Source organism: Malania oleifera, chromosome 1 (assembly GCF_029873635.1).
Source record: "Malania oleifera isolate guangnan ecotype guangnan chromosome 1, ASM2987363v1, whole genome shotgun sequence".
Lineage (NCBI taxonomy): Eukaryota > Viridiplantae > Streptophyta > Magnoliopsida > Santalales > Ximeniaceae > Malania > Malania oleifera.
The window spans coordinates 115,015,861-115,035,476 of record NC_080417.1 but is presented as its reverse complement, the minus strand read 5'-3'; the positions used below and the strand labels follow the sequence as shown (position 1 = coordinate 115,035,476).

Sequence of the window (19,616 nt, the reverse complement as noted above, 5' to 3'; positions counted from 1 at the left end):
CGATATCCCTTTTGAGTATATGAGTAGCCCAGAAAGACATTTTATAGCACGAGGATCCAAATTATCCACCCTAAGAGTTAGTTGATGAACAAAGGACACACATACCCAAATATACGAGGAGAATCAGAAAATAAAGGTGAATTAGGAAAGATAATGGAGTAGGAAATTTTACCACTAAGAACAGAGGATTCCATTATGTTGATTAGATAACAAACAGTAAGTACAACATCACTCCAAAACGCTTTAGGTACATGCATTTGATAAAGTAAAGTGCGAGTGATTTCAAGAAGATGTCTATTTTTTTGCTCTGCAACCCCATTTTGTTGAGGACTGTGGGCACAGGATGATTGATGAACAATACCAAACTGAGTCGTATAAGTGGTGAACTGTGCACTGAAAAACTATTTAGCATTATCACTTTGAAATATTCGAACTGGCAAACCAAATTGAGTCTTTATTTCTTAACAAAAAGCACAAAATATATAAAATAACTTAGATCAATCTTTTATTAAATATAACCATGTCATTCTTGAATAATCATCCACAAAGGTTACAAAGTACCACGAACCCAATTTGGACACGACCCTACTAGGACCCCATACATCTGAATGAACTAGCATAAAAGGGCTTGCAGCCCGTTTATTGACTCGGGAAGCAAAAGAAACACGATGATGCTTTCCTAACTGATAAAATTCACAATCGAGATTAGACACAGAACTCAAATTAGGGACAAGACATTTTAACTTTTCCAATGGAGGACCCAACAATGAATTTGGGAAGGTGTGCTAGTAGTAGTGCAGACGGTAGAAGGAGATAGCGGCTCAAAGTGATAAGAGTCCACCAGCTTCACACCCTCCACCAAATCGTCTTCCTCGTCTTCAAATCCTAAATAACCACAAAATTAGGGAAGAATGTCACTAAACAATTCATGGATTTAGTAATTTTTCTAACGAACATAAGATTGAAAGGAAATTTGGGAATATATAAAACAGAAGGAAGAGTAATAGAAGAAGTGGGATTATAGTCCCAATTCCCTTGACTGCAGTAGTGGATCCATCAACAAGAGTAAGGATATTGAAGAGTGGAGAAAAAACTAGGTATACCTATGATATGATCAGTGGCAGCGGAGTCTATGACCCAAGGACTAGGAAGAGAAGTACTGGATCACAAGCATACTGTGTGCTTATCAGATTGGGCAAGAAAGACAATGGGAAGAGAAGCTTGTTGTGACGCTTGACACTGCTGTTACTTGGAATACTCTTCCTTTGACATAGAGACAGAACGTTGCCCCCCACTCGACCCCAAAGGTGAGGAGTCGGTGGTGGCTGCATTGGCTGCCCCCAAAAGTGTGAAGTCAGTGGTGGCTGGATTGGCAACATGCGAAGATCTGTTGTGAAGATCCCAACACTGCTCAATACCATGATTATTCCGTCCACAATGAGTGCACTTGCGAGGAGTACCTTTGCCTCGTCCATCTCTACCACTACGACTGCTTGAACCACCGTGATAACTTTTGCAGTTGTTTGGTAGAGAACTAGAATCACTCTGCGTAGTAGAGGCTGTCGTCTTAGAGTCAGATGCAAGAACAGGAGAATGCGTGCTAAAGGAAGCACGAAGGACACGAGAATAAACATCAGCAAATGATGGTAGCTCAACACTACTAAGTATTTGGGACAAAATTGCCTCAAACTTAGGTCTCAAGCCTGCTAGAACATGAAGAAATGTCATCTGCTCCCTCTGCTTCTGCATCTCACAAACGTCGGCAGTTATAGGTTGCACGACGTTAAGCTCCTCATGAATACACTTCATCTCTCCAAAATAGTCTGCAATGCTCCTATCTCCTTGTTGTAACTGAAAGTACTCCTGGGATAAATCATACATATGTGTAATATTACTGGAGTAGAAGTTTGACATAATCCCAAAACTCCTTGCACGTATCTAGATGCATACAAATCCGTGCAATCTATGGCTCCATCAAATTCCGTAAAAGGGAAACAATCAAGGCATCTTCCTGAACCCACATGTCTTTTCTCTTCTCATCAGAAGACTCAAATTGGAGCAAGTGGTCATATTTCCCTAATCCTGCTAGATAAATCTGAATATAGCTTTAAACCATTGAACATGGTTCTTTCCATCCAACTTTTTGAATCGTTATTTGTGGCAGCGATGTAGGAAACAAATTTTTGGGATTCATAGATTCCATCCCAACAATCACAAATCAGCAATCACCCCAAAAACAATAAAAACAATCAAAACTAATCGGGACAATCACAAACTATGTGAAGCACCAACACAACGACAGACAAGGGGAACAGATCACCGATGGATATAGCGCTGCCACTGCTCTCACAAACAGCAACCACACCAAAAACAAGAAGAACAATCAATAATCGGAACAATCGCAAACCATGCGAAGCACCAACACAACCACGGACAAGGTGAACAATTCACTGACGGATATAAAAATGCAGGTCTCACAACTGAACAAACGAACGCTGCCATGGTTCCAAAAAATTCACAAGGAAACCTTCACAAACCCTGAACAGAAATTAATGGAATACTATGAGTGCATGGTCGAAAAAGGTTGAATTTTTTAGCAAAGAACTGGCCTAAAAGCTTGATAATATAGTCTAAAGGAATCGGAGCATGGCAGAAAAAAGATTGGCCAGAACTGCCCTTACGCTGGTGCGTGGGGGTCGGCCCTGCCGGCATTTGGCCGGCGTGTGGGATCGCGTGGGGGCTCTCCAGAGATGGGTTTTTGTGGGGTGGGTTGTCGGTGGGGTTTGATTATGGGTATATGGTTGGTTTTGTGATTTAGTATGGGATGGAGGTGGATTAGGGAAGAACAGCTGCTGGAATAGTGTTTTCTGGTGACGGCTGAGGGAAATAGGGTTTAGATAGGATCATGCTCAGATACCATGTTAAGATTTGATTAAAAATGAATGACCTAACTTGAAGATAGGTCTCTCCCTCTGTTTATAATACAAATTTAAATACATTCTAATGACAATAATACCCTTACTAACTCTTACTAATTAACATACTAACACACTCAATAATAATAATTCTAAAAGACATATAACCTCTAACAATCTCCTTAATCCTATTCTATCTGGTCATGGTCCCTCTAATTGGTTCCTACACTAGGATTCAATATTATTCCTCCAGATGCTGGCATCTCTAAGGCAAATTATAGCTAAATCACCTTGTTCTTGTTCCTAACTATAAACAAATTTTTTTTCCCAATAAGTTGAACCAATCGTACAAATCATCTGGTTTTCCCTCTCCATTAAAGAAATTGATTTATCTTTAATATTGTTTTGGTCTACTAGTATGTGGGATGTGCGGAATGTTCTCCGGTAAGAGAAACAGAACTGGAAGCACTGTAGTCCAGGCAAGTTAATACAGCAGCCAATTTTATATTAAGATCTGCGCTACCCTTGTTTTGTCATTTGGACATAGCTGTACTTTTTAAAAGGTTATGTATGTAGTCCCTCCACTCCTTCAAATCTGTCACATGTCCTTGTATGGGCCCATACAGATTCTTGGTGACCTTTTTCTTTTTCAACTATTTGGATATGTGCAGCTGAGGCTGTTGTGGCCAGATGAGCATGCTGTGTACAGGCCCGCCATGTTAGAGAACTATTAGTTTAATTATTAAATCAGACTGAACTGTGGGGCTGAATTGGTTGTGCTTAAAATAAATGTTAGAACCTAGCAGGTTTTTGGTACTTGGGCTTTGTATGATTTTGGATATTTGAGTTGGTTTTGGATCAGATTAGATCTACTTAATGTTACCCATGCTTTCCTTCTAAACAAGACAGAAATGAAGGAGGTTGCTGCAGCAGCCAATGATAGCTATGAGGAGGCTTGTGGCTGTGAGGTAAAGCCTGAGAAATGAAGTTGATGTTGGCAACAAGTGATGATGAGACTTCTGGGATCTGGCAATGGCAAAGGCTACTCAAATGATCTGGGGTTGCTCTGAGCATTTGAGGGTGTAGGTGATGGTTCGATCTGGACTGAAGATTGACTGGATTGACCATGTGTGGTTGGATCATTGATTTGGGGTGGTTGATGGTGGAGGTTTTAAGTTGGGAAAGATGGGGGTGGTGCTGGCTAGATGTTGATGAGCTGATCAATAGCAGTGGTGCCCACATATGATGATGGGATGATGGGGTGGTGGTGGTGAAGTTGGTGCAGTGATAGCAATGATAGTGGTGCAATAGCAACTGCAGTCTGGTACTAATAGGTGCAGGATGAACACATCTGAGGAACAAAGGGGAACACCCTAAATTAGTAAAAATTCTCAATTCAAAATTCAATTACAAGAAGATAAATAAATAAAAATTGAATGCTAAGTGATTTACAACTCAATATATATAGTAAAACAGAGAAATTACTTTCCAAAAATAAAACATTTATTCTTTCCTAACATAAATTACTGAAAATAAGATAAAATGAAAAAATTAAAATTTTTCGAATTTCCCAGACAATGCATAGGGCTTCCTAGCTGGTTCCCATCTTCATGAAGGGCTACTGCCGCCACCAATGGCCTTGTAATTTTTGGAATTAAAGTTGCTCCAAATGTTGCACTAATAATGTGTGGGAATTTTCCATTCCCTCTTGCAATATGAAGTTTGTTCTTCATTTTTTTTTTTCAAGTTGCATGTAACCACATATTCATTATGCATTCAGTCTTTCTGGTTAGTTTTTGTGGTGCATTAATAATTGTTGCTGAACTTTAGGTTTAAGATGATGAGTACTAACTTTGAAATCCCTCTTCAAGCAATTTTGTTGAAATATTTTTTCTGCTTTGAATTTCTATTGTAAGGTTTCTTATTGGTAATTATGAATTAACTTTTCTTTGTAAGGTTCACATTACTCATTTTCTCAATTTTATTTTTATGTGAAAAGGCTGCCTCACATTCTTGAATGTGCTTTTCCTTTACCGATGTTCTTCTTTCCTTAAATTGTTTAGCTACGTTCCCAGGCAAGTTCTTGAGGTGGTGTCTGGCTGTAAAGGTATCAGCAACATAGATCAACTAAGCAAGACTCTGTATCACAACACCTGCAGGTATTTTAGTGCAATTGTTTCAAATTCTTATTCATTTATCTATGGCCAGTTTAGGCCCCCAAACTAGGAAATTATTCAACAGGCTTCTAGAACTGCTTGGAACTGGATTGAATAATTATTATTTTCGCTAGTTTGTCTGATAGATGATTGTCTTCTCTGGGAGTACCAGAAAAACAAGGTGATTCTTATCATGGTTGTGGAAATGCTAAATTTGCTTGAAACTATTTTTTATAGAAAAATTTGCTTGATATTAACTCTGATCTTAACTTTATTTTTTGTTAGTTTCTGAATCTCTTAATCACAATAATTATTTATTTTTCCAGCTATTATAGGGGCACAGCTAATTATTTAGTCATGCAGGGTTTTCTTTCCTCACGACTTGGATTCTGCGGCAGAGGCTCTTCTTTCTGGTGATCAAAATGTTCATTAAACAAGTTTCTATTTAATTCTGCTGATGCAGCTTCTTGCAATGGTTGTTCAGTTCCTCGATTTTTATTGAGGAAAGAGATTGGCTACAGTTACTTACAAAATTTTTGGCGTGAGGTGGGGAAATCATCTGGAAAGGGGTATGTTGCAAAAGTTGCATAAACTTACTGTGTTGTATCTGGTCAAGTTAATGTGAAATCGATGCCGATTTTGGAAATGAAAATTGCTCTGGATTTTTTTTTTTCCCGAACAGATTGTTTATTACATACATGTTCTCCACTGTTTGCATTACAATGATATGCAGCTGAGTGTTTTAACTGCCACTGCTGACAAGTTTTAACTTCACCCAATGTTTTCTTATTTATCACGACACCATATGGATTCTGTTATACAATCTCCCCTGGTTGAATTCAAGAATTTTTTTTTTCCCTAGTGGCTTATTCTGTCAAGGGTTGAGCAATCATTTACACAGGAATCTGCTCATGTGTGTAATGCTACTGTGCTCATCATTTTCATCTCTACGGACAAAAATCAGTTCAGTTCTGCTATCCCGCTGAATTTAGATAATCCTCCAAGATACATGGTTAACTTGGAATAGTTGAAATGAAACTTCAGGAGTTTTATCTGACTTTTAGAGCTGACAACAGATCATTGCAGATGGTAACATCTCATCTCGCTCATGCTATAGTTTTCTTGTAGCAATTTTAAAGGACTGCAAGCAGTAGAAAAAAGCAGAACATGGAGATACATTGCAGTTGTAACAGTGCTGCATTTATTTTCTTTTTGTTTTTTCATACTCTGTAAAGGATACTCTGTAAAGGATAATCAGGCACCCTTTGCAGGGTCCAAAAAGGAGCTTCCTTTTGCGGTCATCTCTGTTAGCAGATTGTCTCGTGGAACATCACCCATTGTAAGAATATACATTTCAAAAGAAATGACAAGGGAAATTACTTCAGTGAACCAACAGACTGCAACAATTACAACATAGACTATTCGTATGGTCACTCTTTTACCATCCACTATTGCCCTTTGATCAAAACAAACCATATACGGAAAAAAAAAATAGGGGATGAGCATACTGAATCAAAATAATAGCAAGTGCAGCTGTGCAGGTCCAGGTTAGGAAGTTGAAATGATTCATTCCCACTTTGCCAGTGCTCCCCGTATTCTCCTCAAGGCCACATACCAACATCCCATCTGCTCGCATATTTTTCCCTACCTAGCCACTGACGCTAGAAAGCAATTCACTGCTGTCAACACCATTTTCTGTACTTTCTGGTGCAGGTGGAGCAGGAGCAGGTCTCTCCCCAGCCATATTTAATCGCAAAGGTCGCCCTTCAATCTCCTAATTGCATATAAAGAGGCAAGTATATCTTAAACCAAAGTAACTGTAATAATGTATGCATGTACTAATCAACAAGCGAGTCTTACCACCCCGCTCATTGCCTTAAGAGCAGATTCCACATCCTCAGCAGATTCAAAACAGACAAATCCAAAACCTCGTGACCTTCCTGAGTCCCTCTCAAAGATGACCCTAGCGCCCATGAACCCCGGCTGGTGTGCAAATGCCTCTCTAAGTCCTTGGGAAGTGAGGGACCAACTCAGGTTCCCTGCATAGATTTTGTGGGGGCTGTCTATAAAGCCAGGACTGTTGTTCCGCATCCTTGGCCCCATGACTTCCCTTTCACCTCCCCTTGGCACTTCTGGGAAATTCACCTTAGCAGTTCGGCCTCCAATTTGCTGTTAACCATCACCACCATTGCCACCAATAACAGCAACATTAACTTTCAGTTGTTAGAAAAAGGGAAAAACAGATTGAAATTTGAAACCTAAGATATCCAATAACTTCCATACAATAATTCTACTAAATGGAGCTAGAAACCCAATACGTCAAATCGTATCCATTGCAATCGCAAGGTATTCAACAGTATCACCCTACCAACAAGGTGTAAGCAGCATTGGACAGATTTTCACACTACACAATCTACTTTGTTATATCCTGGCCCTACGGCAGACTAGCTACCTGACATCCATTGTAAATGTCGGATACGCCACTTAGTAGACTGCCTATGTGGCACTGAATGGATTTTTCTGCTTAAATAAACTAATCATAGCACTTGGGAACATAAATTTCAGAATTTAAATTTGAATGAGTATTTTAAATAAAACAGAACATAGTTTTATATTATATTATTTAAATTCATTCACAACAATCCAAATTAAGATTCCAATTATATGTAAGTTTTGTCTCAAATTCCGATCTGATAAGATGCAGCTATTATTTAGCCTTAATTCAACCTACAACACTGTCATGGTTCTTAAAATTGCAATTTAGACCTTAAGATCGTACAATTCTACAATTCAGATTCACCCAAACATCCAATTCACAACTAAAATTGAAATCAAGTGGAATCATGGTAGAATAGTTAAAGAATCGATAGAATTGAAGAATCGTTAGTAGAATCATACAGATCCTACTTTGTTACCTGGATTAGGATTTTTCCCCTTTTTGGGCTTCAATAATGTGGCCCAAAACATTGTTTTATTTACCCAAAGGCCCCAAAAGGTATATGTTTGATCCAAAGTCTTCTAAAATTGAGGCATATTGGCTCCATAGATTTGGCAGAATCTGCACCTAACTTCCCTAGAGTTTGACACCTCAGTCCTCTACTCATTGAAATTCAACAATCCAACACCTGATTTTCTCCCCTGTTTGACAACTAGAAAGCTCTTCATCTAGTGACTGGTGTTTGATCAGCAGCAGCTAGCAGCCTTGTTGTTTGATCAACAGTACTTTGGTGTTCAACAACCAGAGTTCTTGGGATTTGACAAGAACTCGGTCCTCTTACTTCTTTGGTGTTGATAAGAACACATCAGTCCTCTTCAACACAGAGTTCTTGTTTGATCAGCAGCATCCCAAAAAAGAGACAAGCCAACAGGCCCAACAAAGCTACAGAGGGATGCTTTGAAACAAATTTGCTTATTGAAAAGACTCAATATTGAGCACTATTTTTCTCCTCCTTTTCTTGCTCTTCTTCTTTTTCTTCTTTTTATTGTTTGAATTTTCATTGTATTTTTAACTTCTTATACTTGCTAAGTTACCAACCAAGTTTTTAGTCCTTAAGACTTATCATAAAGTTCTACATATATATGTTTTAAATATTTATTTAACATTGAAAGTAGAATCTCACGATTCTCGATTCTACAATTTGATCCTGCAAATCCTTCCAACAATCCACTTAGAATCCCGATTCTAACAACCTTGCAGACTAATGTAAAATGGAAGAAGAAAATGATTAAAAAAATAAGGGAAAACAGAGTTGGACTGAAACTTCACTACTTTGATAAGGAAATTGTCATTATATAGGCTAAAAAACAAACGGTTACAAACACAAAAATAAGCACCACTAATATCATGCTAAACAACTCCTAGGCGCCACTAACATCATGCTAAACAACTCCTACGCACCACTAACATCATGCTAGACAACTCCTACAAATTAGGCAACAAACTGAAACGAACTACTGAACTCCTAAAGACTAGGACAACCCAAATCAACACATTCTAACATGCTGCTACTAATTTATTCAACAAACCCTCTCTTAAACTGATGTTCCATACGCAACATTAGCTTAATAAGACTCAAACTTTGAAGCGCCATCCCTCAGATAAAGTCCTTTGAACTGCAAATACCAAGTAGTTCCCTAAGCTTCTGAAATGCTAGAAATTTGAGAGGCTTTGTTAGAATATCAGCAATCTGGTCTTCACTTCTGCAGTAAACCAGATTAATAACTCCATCATTCATGAAATCTCTCAAGAAATGATGCTTCACATCTATATGCTTGTTTCGACCATGTAGAACAAGATTCTTTGAGAGCGTTATTGCTGAATTGTTGTCATAGTAAATGAGAGTAGGCCCATCTTCTTTGAACTGTAGCTCTTCAAGAATCTTCTTCAGCCAAATAGCTTGACAAGCACAAGTTGTTGCTGCAATAAATTCAGCTTCAGTGGTTGACAATGTGACGATTGGCTGCTTCTTTGATGACCATGAAACAACTCATGTTCCCAACATGAAAACATACCCAGATGTGCTTTTTCGATCATCAGAATCTCCTGCATAATCACTATCTGTAAAGCCAAACAAATCTAACTTTTCTCCCTTTTTGAAGAACATCCCAAACTCCTTAGTACGTTGCAAGTACCTAAGAATTCTTTTTTGTAGCCAAAAGATGAATCTCTATTGGATACTCCATGTATCTACTAATGACACTTATAACATGCATTATATCAGACCTTGTTGCAGTCAAATACATTAAGCTTCCCACAATCTACTTGTAAAGAATACTGTTAACCTTCTTTCCTCCATCATCCTTGTTTAGCTTTCGAACCAAACTCAGACGGTGTATTCACAAGATTACAATCCTTCATCAGAAACTTGTCCAAGATTTCTCCTACATATTTCTTTTGAGAAATAAGAAGGCCAGTAGAAGACTGTAACACTTCTATGCCAACAAAGTAATGCATCATGCCAAGATCAAACATTTCAAATTCAGCCATCATGGATTTCTTAAAACTTTCAAACATGGTTGTATTATTTCCAATATAGATTAGATCATCTACATATAAGCAAACAATGAGCATTTTCCCTTCATTCTCAACTTTTATTAAAAGTGTATGTTCATAAGGACATTTTTGAAATCCTTCCTTCAAAAAATAAGTTTCTATACGATTATACCAAGCCCGTGGGGCTTGTTTTAATCCATATAGTCTTCTTTAGTCTATACACTTTATGCTCATTTCCAAATTTCACATAACTAGGAGGTTGATCGATAAAAACTAGTTCCTTCAAATCTCCATCGAGGAACGCGGGCTTCAGGTCCAGCGAGAAGATAGGCCATGAGTTATGAGCTACTAATGCAATAACCAATCTAATTGTGTTATGCCTTGCAACTGAAGCAAAGACTTCTTTATAATCAACACCGCACTCTTGCTTATAGCCCTTGGCCACCAAGCGTGCCTTGTACTTGTAGATTTCACCATTCTCCTTCAGCTTTGTCTTGTAAACCCACTTCACACCAATTGTTTTGTGCCCTTCTAGAAGATCAGATAACTCCCAATTGTCATTCTTTTTTATGGCTGCAATTTCAGCATCCATAGCTTTCCGCCGTTTTGATTCTTTGATAGCACTTTCAAACACTGTAGGATTACAATATGAAAACATAGCAAAAATAAGTGATTTGGACTTCAGATTAATCAATTTCGATTACCTCATAATCTGACATCCATGCTGGTCTCCTTGGAACACGATGAGAACGTGATTCAGCTGCTGCTTCTACTACTATTGGAGTGACTTTAAAGGCTACAGGAGTTTCATTTTGAGAATTCTCAAATGCATCAGTTGCTGGAGCAAGGTGTTGTTGCGGTTGGTTTGCTTCATCACCATTTTCTCCATCAAAACTAGTTGGAATTGGTTCTCCAACTACATTTTTGCTCTATTCCCAAATTTGATCTTCATAAAAAACGACGTCTCGACTTATAAGTATTTTCTTAGTTTTAAGATTGTAAAGCTTATAAGCTTTTGACTGATCACTAACACCAAGAAAAAAGTACATTTTTGTCCCTTGTCATCCATCTTCTTCCTCTTCTGATTTAGAATATGGGCTTATGCAACACACCCAAAAATTTTGAAATGATCAACAACTGATTTCTGTCTGCTCCATGCTTCCTCTGGTGTCTTATTTTGAACAGCAAGTGTGAGACTTCTATTCAATATATGAATGCTCTAATTAACTGCTTCATGCCAGAAGCTCTTTGGAATACAACTCCTTATTAAAAGACTTTGCACCATATTTAGAATAGTGCAATTCTTCCTTTTACAAATGCCATTCTGTTGGGGCGTATAACTTGCTGTAAGCTGCCTCTTGATTCCATGAGTCTTACAGAAACTTGAAAATTCATGCAAGTTGTATTCTCCACCATGATTTGTGCAAAGAATTTTTATGGGACTGCTAACTTCTTTCTCAACTAGCGCTTTATAGCTTTTAAAGGCTAGAAAGACTTCATACTTCTCTTGCAAAAAATAAACCCAACTTTTACGACTAAAATCATTAATGAAAGTAAGAATGTATCTCTTACCTCCATTAGAGCATGGAGTTATTGGCCCGCAAACGTCGAAATGAACAAGCTCCAGTACAGCCCATGATTTCCCTTGTGGGAATTGATTACGGTGTTGTTTGTTAACAACACATCTTCACAAACTTCAGAAGGAGCTGTAATTTGAGGAAGAATTGTCACCATATTCTTCTGTTATAAAGTCTTCAACCTGCCAAAGCTAAAATGCCCATACCGAAAATGTCATAGCCATTCCTTCTCTCTCAATCTTGTAGAAAGACATGAGTAAGCGGTGTCATGGAGATACAATGGAAACATTCTGTTGGCTATCATGTTGACTTGAACTATCAAGCCCACCTTCTCATCTTCAATTCTACAAACTCCATTTTTGATAGAGATTCCAAATTCCTTTTCTTGTAGTTGACCAACACTGAGTAAGTTTGTTCTCAAATCTAGAACAAAGAGAACGTTAGAAATAGTTTGAATAGAATTTCTGTTCGTTTGAATTGCTACCTTTCCCTTTCCCATAATTGAGACTGTAGAGCCATCACCAAACTTCACAACATCACGAAAAATTTCATCCAATTCAGAGAATACAAATTTCTCTCCACTCATATGGTTGCTGTAGCCAGTTTATAACTACCACAAGAATTTCTTGTGGGTTTCCTCTTTCACGTGACAAGCCATCAACAAAGACACTTCTTCTTCTTTCTCAACAAAATTATACTGCTTTCCACCATCTCTCCTTAGATTAGTACGACACTCTGACTTGTAGTGGCCAAACTTGTGACACCTGTAGCATTCAACTCTTGATTTGTCAGCTAACTTTGACTTGGAAGGCGTTGAATGATTGTTGTTGTTGTCATGACCTTTTCCTCTCCCTTAAGAATCATAATCTTCATAATTCTGATTTGAGTATCTACCATCATTGCCACCTCTGCCTCTGCTGCATCTTTGACCTCCTCCTTTTGATGCTGAGACTTGTAACACTTGCTCCTCCTTGTCTTGCCGATTCATTTTCAGCTCATGAACCAACAAAGAACTCTGCAATTCATCAATAGAGATACTGTTAGTGTCTTTGGATTCCTCAATCAAACAAATAACATAGTTGAATTTTGTTGTCATCGAATGAAGAATCTTCTCAATGATAGCGACATCTATCATTTTGTCGCCATGGATTCTCATCTTATTTGCGATTGCCATCATCCTAGAGAAGTAATCTGTCACCGTTTCTCCAGACTTCATGTGTAAAGTTTCGAAATCACCTCGAAGTTCTTGAAGTTGTGCCCTCTTTGCCTTTGTTGTCCCCTTATACTTCTTCTTCATAGAGTTTCAAATCTGCTAAGAAGTTTGTTCACAAAGAATGATTTCCAAGATGGAACGATTAATTTTCTGGAAGAGATAATTTTTTGCTTTGAGATCCTTCAACTTTTGCCCTTCAAAAATCACCTTCTCTGCATCTGTCAGCACAAAACCTACTATTGGTTCTGCTACTCCAGAAACAACAACTGTCCAATATTCTTTGGACGTCAAAATATTCCCATGAGCATGCTCCAATGGTCATAGTGACCATTAAAGTGTGGAATGGCTAGCTGCACAAATGTTTCAGAAGCCATTGTGGAACTCTAACTAAGCTCTGATACCACTGATGTAAAATGGAAGAAGAAAATGATTAAAAAAAACAAGGGGAAACAGAGTTGGACTGAAACTTCACTACTTCATTGATAAGGAAATAGTCATTATATAGGCTAAAAAACAAACGGTTGCAAACACAAAAATAGGCACCACTAACATCATGCTAAACAACTCTTAGATACCACTAACATCATGCTAAACAACTCCTAGACACTACTAACATCATACGAAACAACTCTTACAAACTAGGCAGCAAACAGAAACGAACTACTAAACTCCTAAAGACTAGGACAACCCAAATTGACACATTCTAACGTGCTGCTACTAATTTATTTAACAAGACTGTAATCCTTCCTAGTGTAGGCATTTTTGTTTTGTTTTTTTTTTTTTTGATAACCCGAGAACTCCCGCAACCATTGCATTGTTTTGAACACTATAGTGCGACATCAAACTCAGGAGAATGAAACCGCCCACCCATTGACGCACCCCTTTTAATTCACTGGGATACACTTTCAAACGAAACCGAACAAATGACCTTGGTCACCCAACTCAAAAGTCGCACTTACAGCCAACCCGGCTGGGCGCTGCTTTGCTATTTTTCCTCCTGTGTGGGCGTACATAACCCTAGCAGATTGTTTTCACAAGATTAATTAATGGTACTTACAGATCCCTCGAACATCCTAATTGCCGCCTGAGCTTCTTCGACGCTGCCCATCGAAACGAATGCAAATCCTCTGCTCCTGTTTGTGACTCGATCATAGACAATCTAATAAATTCGAGAAACAAGAAATCCCAAAAACATAAATCGCAGAATTTCTGCAGTGAAATCCAAATCAAACCAACAAACCAAGAAAAACCTAAACCTCCACGGAGTCCACTCGACCAGCCTGGCCAAAGATCTCGGCCAATTGTGAAGAAGTCATAGAAAATGGTAAATTCCCTACGAACAGCCTCGAAGCATCACGCGACTGCGGCGGCTTCTTCTGTTCTTCCTCTCGTTCTCCTTCATCTTCTGGCTCCACTGGTTCTTGTACCTCTGCGATTTTGTTGTCTTCTTCAACCTCCAAGCTGTGGAAAGCGGCCGAAGAACTACGCGGAGTGGAGCGGTTGGAGAGGGAGAGAAGAGGGAAGCGAGGGATTTGAGCATTATTGAGCTTGAGGGTTTTGGGTTTGGGTTTTAATGGGAAGTGGGCGGCGGAGATCGAAACGGGGGAGCAGAAGAAATGGTCAAAGGAGAGAATGTTGCAGGGGTGAAGCAAAGATGAAGAAGGAGATGAGGATGAAGTAGCAGCCATGGAGAGACAAGAAGCTGCCATTAGAAGAGGAAGTGTAGGAATGCTTCGTGATGAGATCTTTGGGAAGGTTGAGGAGGAGAGGAGGAGAGGAAGGATTTAAGGGGTTCGCAGAGGAAGGCAACAGATAAGGTAGGTTGGTGATGTCAGGTGTGGTACGTGCGGAGGATAATAAAATGTTACAAAATAAAATAAAAATGAAAAGGCAACAGATGATAATGAGGATTAAGAATTTTAGTTAAAAAGTAAAAATAAATTTGAAAAAAAACAACAATAATTGTTATTGTATTTTTTATGTCATATTTTTTTATAATAAAAATTTGTTCAAATATGATTAGAAAAATAATTAAACTTGAACAAATAAAAAGAAATTGCTATTAATTTTTTATATGTTTTATTTTTTTTACTAAGTTTATTTGGTAATCAAATATGAAATATTGATTTTTTTATTTCTTTAATGTTTTCTAAGTTTTTTTTTTGGTAGTGAAATTTTTTATGTGTTATCTGAAGAAAAAGAGTTTGTCCATTTTTTGGGTCTAAAAGAGACATGAAATTATAAACATACAAAAATTATTGAACAAAAAAAATGTAATTTGAACTTGGGGTTGAAACAGGTATGAGAACATAGACATATAAAATTATTGAATTAAAATAAGAAAAAATGTAATTTTTAAATCGTTCAAAAATGACAAAGTATATGACGAGATCACATTTAAAATGTATCCTTAAAAGAAAGAATTTTGTTCATTTTCTAGCATCTGAAAAATACGAAAATGAAAAGAGTTGCAATTCTAATTCCTTCAAATATGGTAAATTTTTTTACCAGATTCCATTTGGAACTCAGAAGACTTTAGAATATATATATATATATATATATATATATATATATATATATATATATAAGAAAATTGACTTTTATCAAATATGATAATTAAAAAAGTGAAGGAAAATACAATCGAATCAATGACTAAAAATTAATTTTACAAAAAGTTAATTTTTAAATTTTATAATCATACTAGGACAATTTTTTCTTTTCCAATATGCCTAAAATAAAGAGAACACTACGGCCCATATTTGACATCTCTTTCCTCTCCTCACAAACAAAACCACTTGAAGTCTCTGAATTTCTCTACCATTCCCTCAAGCTCGAAAGTCTTGATATGGCACCAAATCCCAATTGCCATACTCCTGGTTATAATTATACAAATGCTCATCATCAGAAACAATCCAAATGCACTCGGTCTGGCACCGGTCGGCATCCATTTCATAGGAGTACGCATCGAAATGGTGCCAGCTCGAGTTATCCCACTGCACATCACAGTAAAACAGGGTTGTGCCCCAGAAGTTAACAGAGAATCCCCACTCTATTTCGAAGCTGTCTGGGATCACCCGGAAGCCCAGATCGTCGTCTCGCGATCGACAGTGGATGTTCATGCTCTTCCCACCCCCCAGCCTGTTGATCACCCTCACATGAACTCTTCCAGACACAATATCAGATATTGACAGCAGCACCAGAAGCAGACTGCCAAACCTCTCGAGTCTCATATCAGCAACTAATATTGTTTTTCCTGTTAATTGGTTCTGTGCTCTTGCTTTTTTGATCTTCTGCAAGTGTTTGATTTGGGTTTGTCCGTGAGATGAGGATGGAGCTAGCTGGATTGGTTTAATACGGAGGTCATTGGAGGGTACCTATAATCTATATATCCAAGCAAAGCATATGACTAGCTACCTCTCTTTTGGTATTAATTTACAGGGAACATGTGTTTTGTTCTTCTTGTGTTTTTTTGTCAGCAGCATAACTTCCTTTCCCCGTGATCTATTGATCAATCAAATGAGGTTTTCTTATTCTTACAAGTCAGGAGATAAAGAAAGCTTAAGAAGAAACGCAATAACCAATGGAGGTAATTTTTCTTTTTAAAATTTTTGGGTTTACTCAAATTCTACTAAGAAGATTGTTAGGGAAGAGGGAGGTTATGGAGATGAAGTCCAAAGTACAATGGCCCAAAAATAAACCTTCCTTTAATACTTTCAACACTGAGTAGAACAATTAATTATCCAAAAATATAAATATATAGCAACCAAACACACAAAACTAGTCGCACAATCACAAAGAAAACGTCAAGATTTATGTGGAAAATCCTTCATGAAACTGAAGTCCACTTCCAATCTTCTACTATTTCAAAATAGTAGGTTATAATATGTCTTCCCTACTTAAAACTAGATGCATACATCAACAACAATCATCAAGAATCATAAATTCTTGGCATAGAAAATAATATAAGTTATCTCCATCAAGGTGGAATCAAACTTGAATAAAAAATGGAGAGGTCTCACCCAAAACATGGGCTGCTATCCAAGCCACAAAACCAAAGCTACAAAGCTTCAAATGACAATTAGACTGCCCAGAATGAAGAAGGACGAGTCACGAACAATTTATCAAAATTTTTTACTCAATCAAATAATAAATCACCATCCAATCGTCAAGATCAAACTAACTACTTCAGCAAACTATTTTCTTCTCTTCATCACTATTTTCTTTGTTGTCCCATGGATATAAGAAGCTTCCTTTTGTTATGCAAATGAATGAGTAGCGGAAACAAATGATCTTACAACACAACAACCAATACTAAAATATACAGAAAGCATAATCACGTAGATTATTTGAAAGCAATAAAACAATAACACGAAAAATTACGTGGTTTGGCAATGCCTACATCCACGGGAGCAAACGACAGTGATTTTTCACTATCTTCTGTCCAAAGACATAGAGTTACATCATACAACATGTATATATAACCCTCTCGGAGGTTTTCACCCCGAAACCCAACCTATACAACTTTCTAATTCAAAATTTGAAAACCACCATTGAGTAACCAAGAAAAACCATTGACGGTTTTAAACATACCATTGATGGTTTGAAGCTGAGACCAAACAATCGATGTAACAGGACAAAAACAGTCGACTATTTCTTTTGCACTTGGAAAAACTGTCGATGGTTTCTTCCTACATGTCCAGTAACTCTGTTTTCAACTATGTTTTCTCTTTGTACATGCATTCCACTTAACATATGAGTCACATATTACAACAATCTCCACCTTGGCGAATATACACCCCGTACGAGAAAATCAAAAACATAACTCGCTACTCCACCTGGGACAATAGGTTGGGACCACCTCCTGTCTAGCAACTGGAGACATAAACCAAGTCCAAGCAATCCTTGAACTTGTCCGTGGCAGCTTCAACTAGTACCATATACCTGGACTTAGTTGTAGATAGTGCAACCAGAGACTGTACCCTAAACTTCCAACAAATTGGCCTTCCCACAATAGTAAACACATACCCTGTTGTAGACCCTTTTGTCATCCAAGTTCCCTGTATAGTCTACATCTACAAATCCCACAACTAACGGATCACTCTATTGTCTGTTGAACATGATGCCATAGTCTAAAGTTCTCACACTGACAACTTGTACCAGACCTAGTCTTGTACTAACCATAGCATACATCAAACACTCAACTGCAATAGCATAAAGGGCCTTTGGCATGTCACGAACATCACTATCCATACTTGGGTATTGAGTGGTGGACAATTTAAAATGATTCGCCAATGGTGTACTAGTGACTGGTTTTATATTAACCATGCCAAACCTCTCCAATACCCTTTCCACAAAACCATCCTGAGATAACATCAATCTCCCTGCAGCTATGTCCCTATGAATGTCCAACCCAAGAATCTTCTTGGTTGCACCCAAAACCTTCATGTCAAAATTTTTATTTTAACAGAGTTTCCAACTGATTAACCTCAATCAAAGTCTTCCCAGCAATTAACTTATCATTCACATAAAGCAATAGAGAAATCACCCACTTGCATCCTATCGCCCTCTTCCCTTTTGAAAGCTCCACTAATTTCCACATCTGATGCTTATGCAGTAACTTCATTTCCTCCACCATAGCACTCTTCCATTTACTTTTCCCTTGACTGTGCACTGCCTCTTGGGAAATAGTAGGAACCTTGCTACTAGTAATGAATGCATAGGAAAGGAGAAACTGTCCATGGGGACATTAATCATCTCGGACTAGTTTGAGGAAACCAGAGAATTTTTCAAGACCCTTAGATTGTTGAATGACTTGGGATGAAGAAATTGTCCATGAGGACACTACCCATCTCAAACCAATTTGAGAAGGAAAGTGTTTGATGTGGCAATTTGTCAAGACCCCTAGGTAGTCAAGTCACTTGGAAAGGAAAGCTGTCCATAGGGATCTCAAACTATTTTATGGTGTCACACAAATTTTTTCGTTTTCATAGTTTTTAATAGGATTTTATGGCTGGAGGGGCAAGATGAAGCATAACAAGAAAAAAAGAAGGAAAATTACATTATAACATTCGTAATAATATTAACAGATGTAAAATGATAATAAAAAAAATGAAGTTGTTTAAAGGACATTTGTATTAATTGTATATTTATTTATTTACTTTTTGTGACTTGGAAGTAAATTAATTAATAGAGTATATTACCTATATTCGACAGAATAAGTAATGAAGAAAAATTCTATAAAATAGTAAAAATATGAAAATAAGACTAATGTGATGTTTAGCTTTTTTCAAATTGTAAAAATTTTATTTGCATTGCTACCAGGTTGCCTAATGTATGTGTATAATAAGTCTTTACTTGTTTTTTATAATTAATTAATTATTTATATTTATATTTTTATCTATTTTTATAATTTTAATCAATCAATATGAATTATTGTGAGTTGATGGGTAAAACGTGGTCAAGTAATTGAATTTTTTTTTTTATTGCATTTAAAATTTCTATAAGAATATTTTTGGATGTTGAAAGATAGACATCCTTAGGTTGGTTGTGAGTTAGTTTTGAAATATTTATTTTAGTTTTGAGTAGCTATGAATATTTTAGGATGTTGAAAGATAGACATTCTTAGGTTGGTTGTACGTTTGTTTTGAAATATTTATTTTAGTTTTGAGTAGTTATGAGCTAGCGATGGAATGCCTAGTTTTATTTTATAATATTCATATTCCGAATTTCATACTCCTTAACATAGCGCATGATATGTTGAGT

General features: G+C 37.3%; 2 protein-coding genes across 6 annotated transcripts in view; one reads left to right on the top strand and one right to left on the bottom strand.

Annotated features, from left to right (window-relative positions):
* Positions 1-5,823, top strand: part of LOC131145995 (uncharacterized) — a 69,219-nt gene extending 63,396 nt beyond the window's left edge. For 2 of the 5 annotated variants that reach the window (XM_058095241.1, XM_058095222.1), the window contains 2 exons: positions 4,991-5,074; positions 5,435-5,823. In XM_058095241.1, the coding sequence (XP_057951224.1) occupies positions 4,991-5,074; positions 5,435-5,504 (154 nt within the window). In that variant the 3' untranslated portion in view covers positions 5,505-5,823. Of the gene's footprint in view, positions 1-4,978 lie in introns of all 5 variants that reach the window. The other 3 variants (XM_058095214.1, XM_058095233.1, XM_058095252.1) reach the window with 3 other exon arrangements.
* A 426-nt stretch (positions 5,824-6,249) lies between these two features.
* LOC131146011 (33 kDa ribonucleoprotein, chloroplastic) lies at positions 6,250-14,702 on the bottom strand. Its single transcript, XM_058095264.1, has 4 exons — positions 14,111-14,702; positions 13,912-14,013; positions 6,932-7,240; positions 6,250-6,845 (listed from the first exon to the last, which is right to left on the bottom strand). Exons 1-4 carry the CDS (start codon positions 14,561-14,563, stop codon positions 6,720-6,722), a joined length of 990 nt encoding a protein of 329 aa, XP_057951247.1. The 5' UTR covers positions 14,564-14,702; the 3' UTR covers positions 6,250-6,719.
* Positions 14,703-19,616: the final 4,914 nt, after the last annotated feature.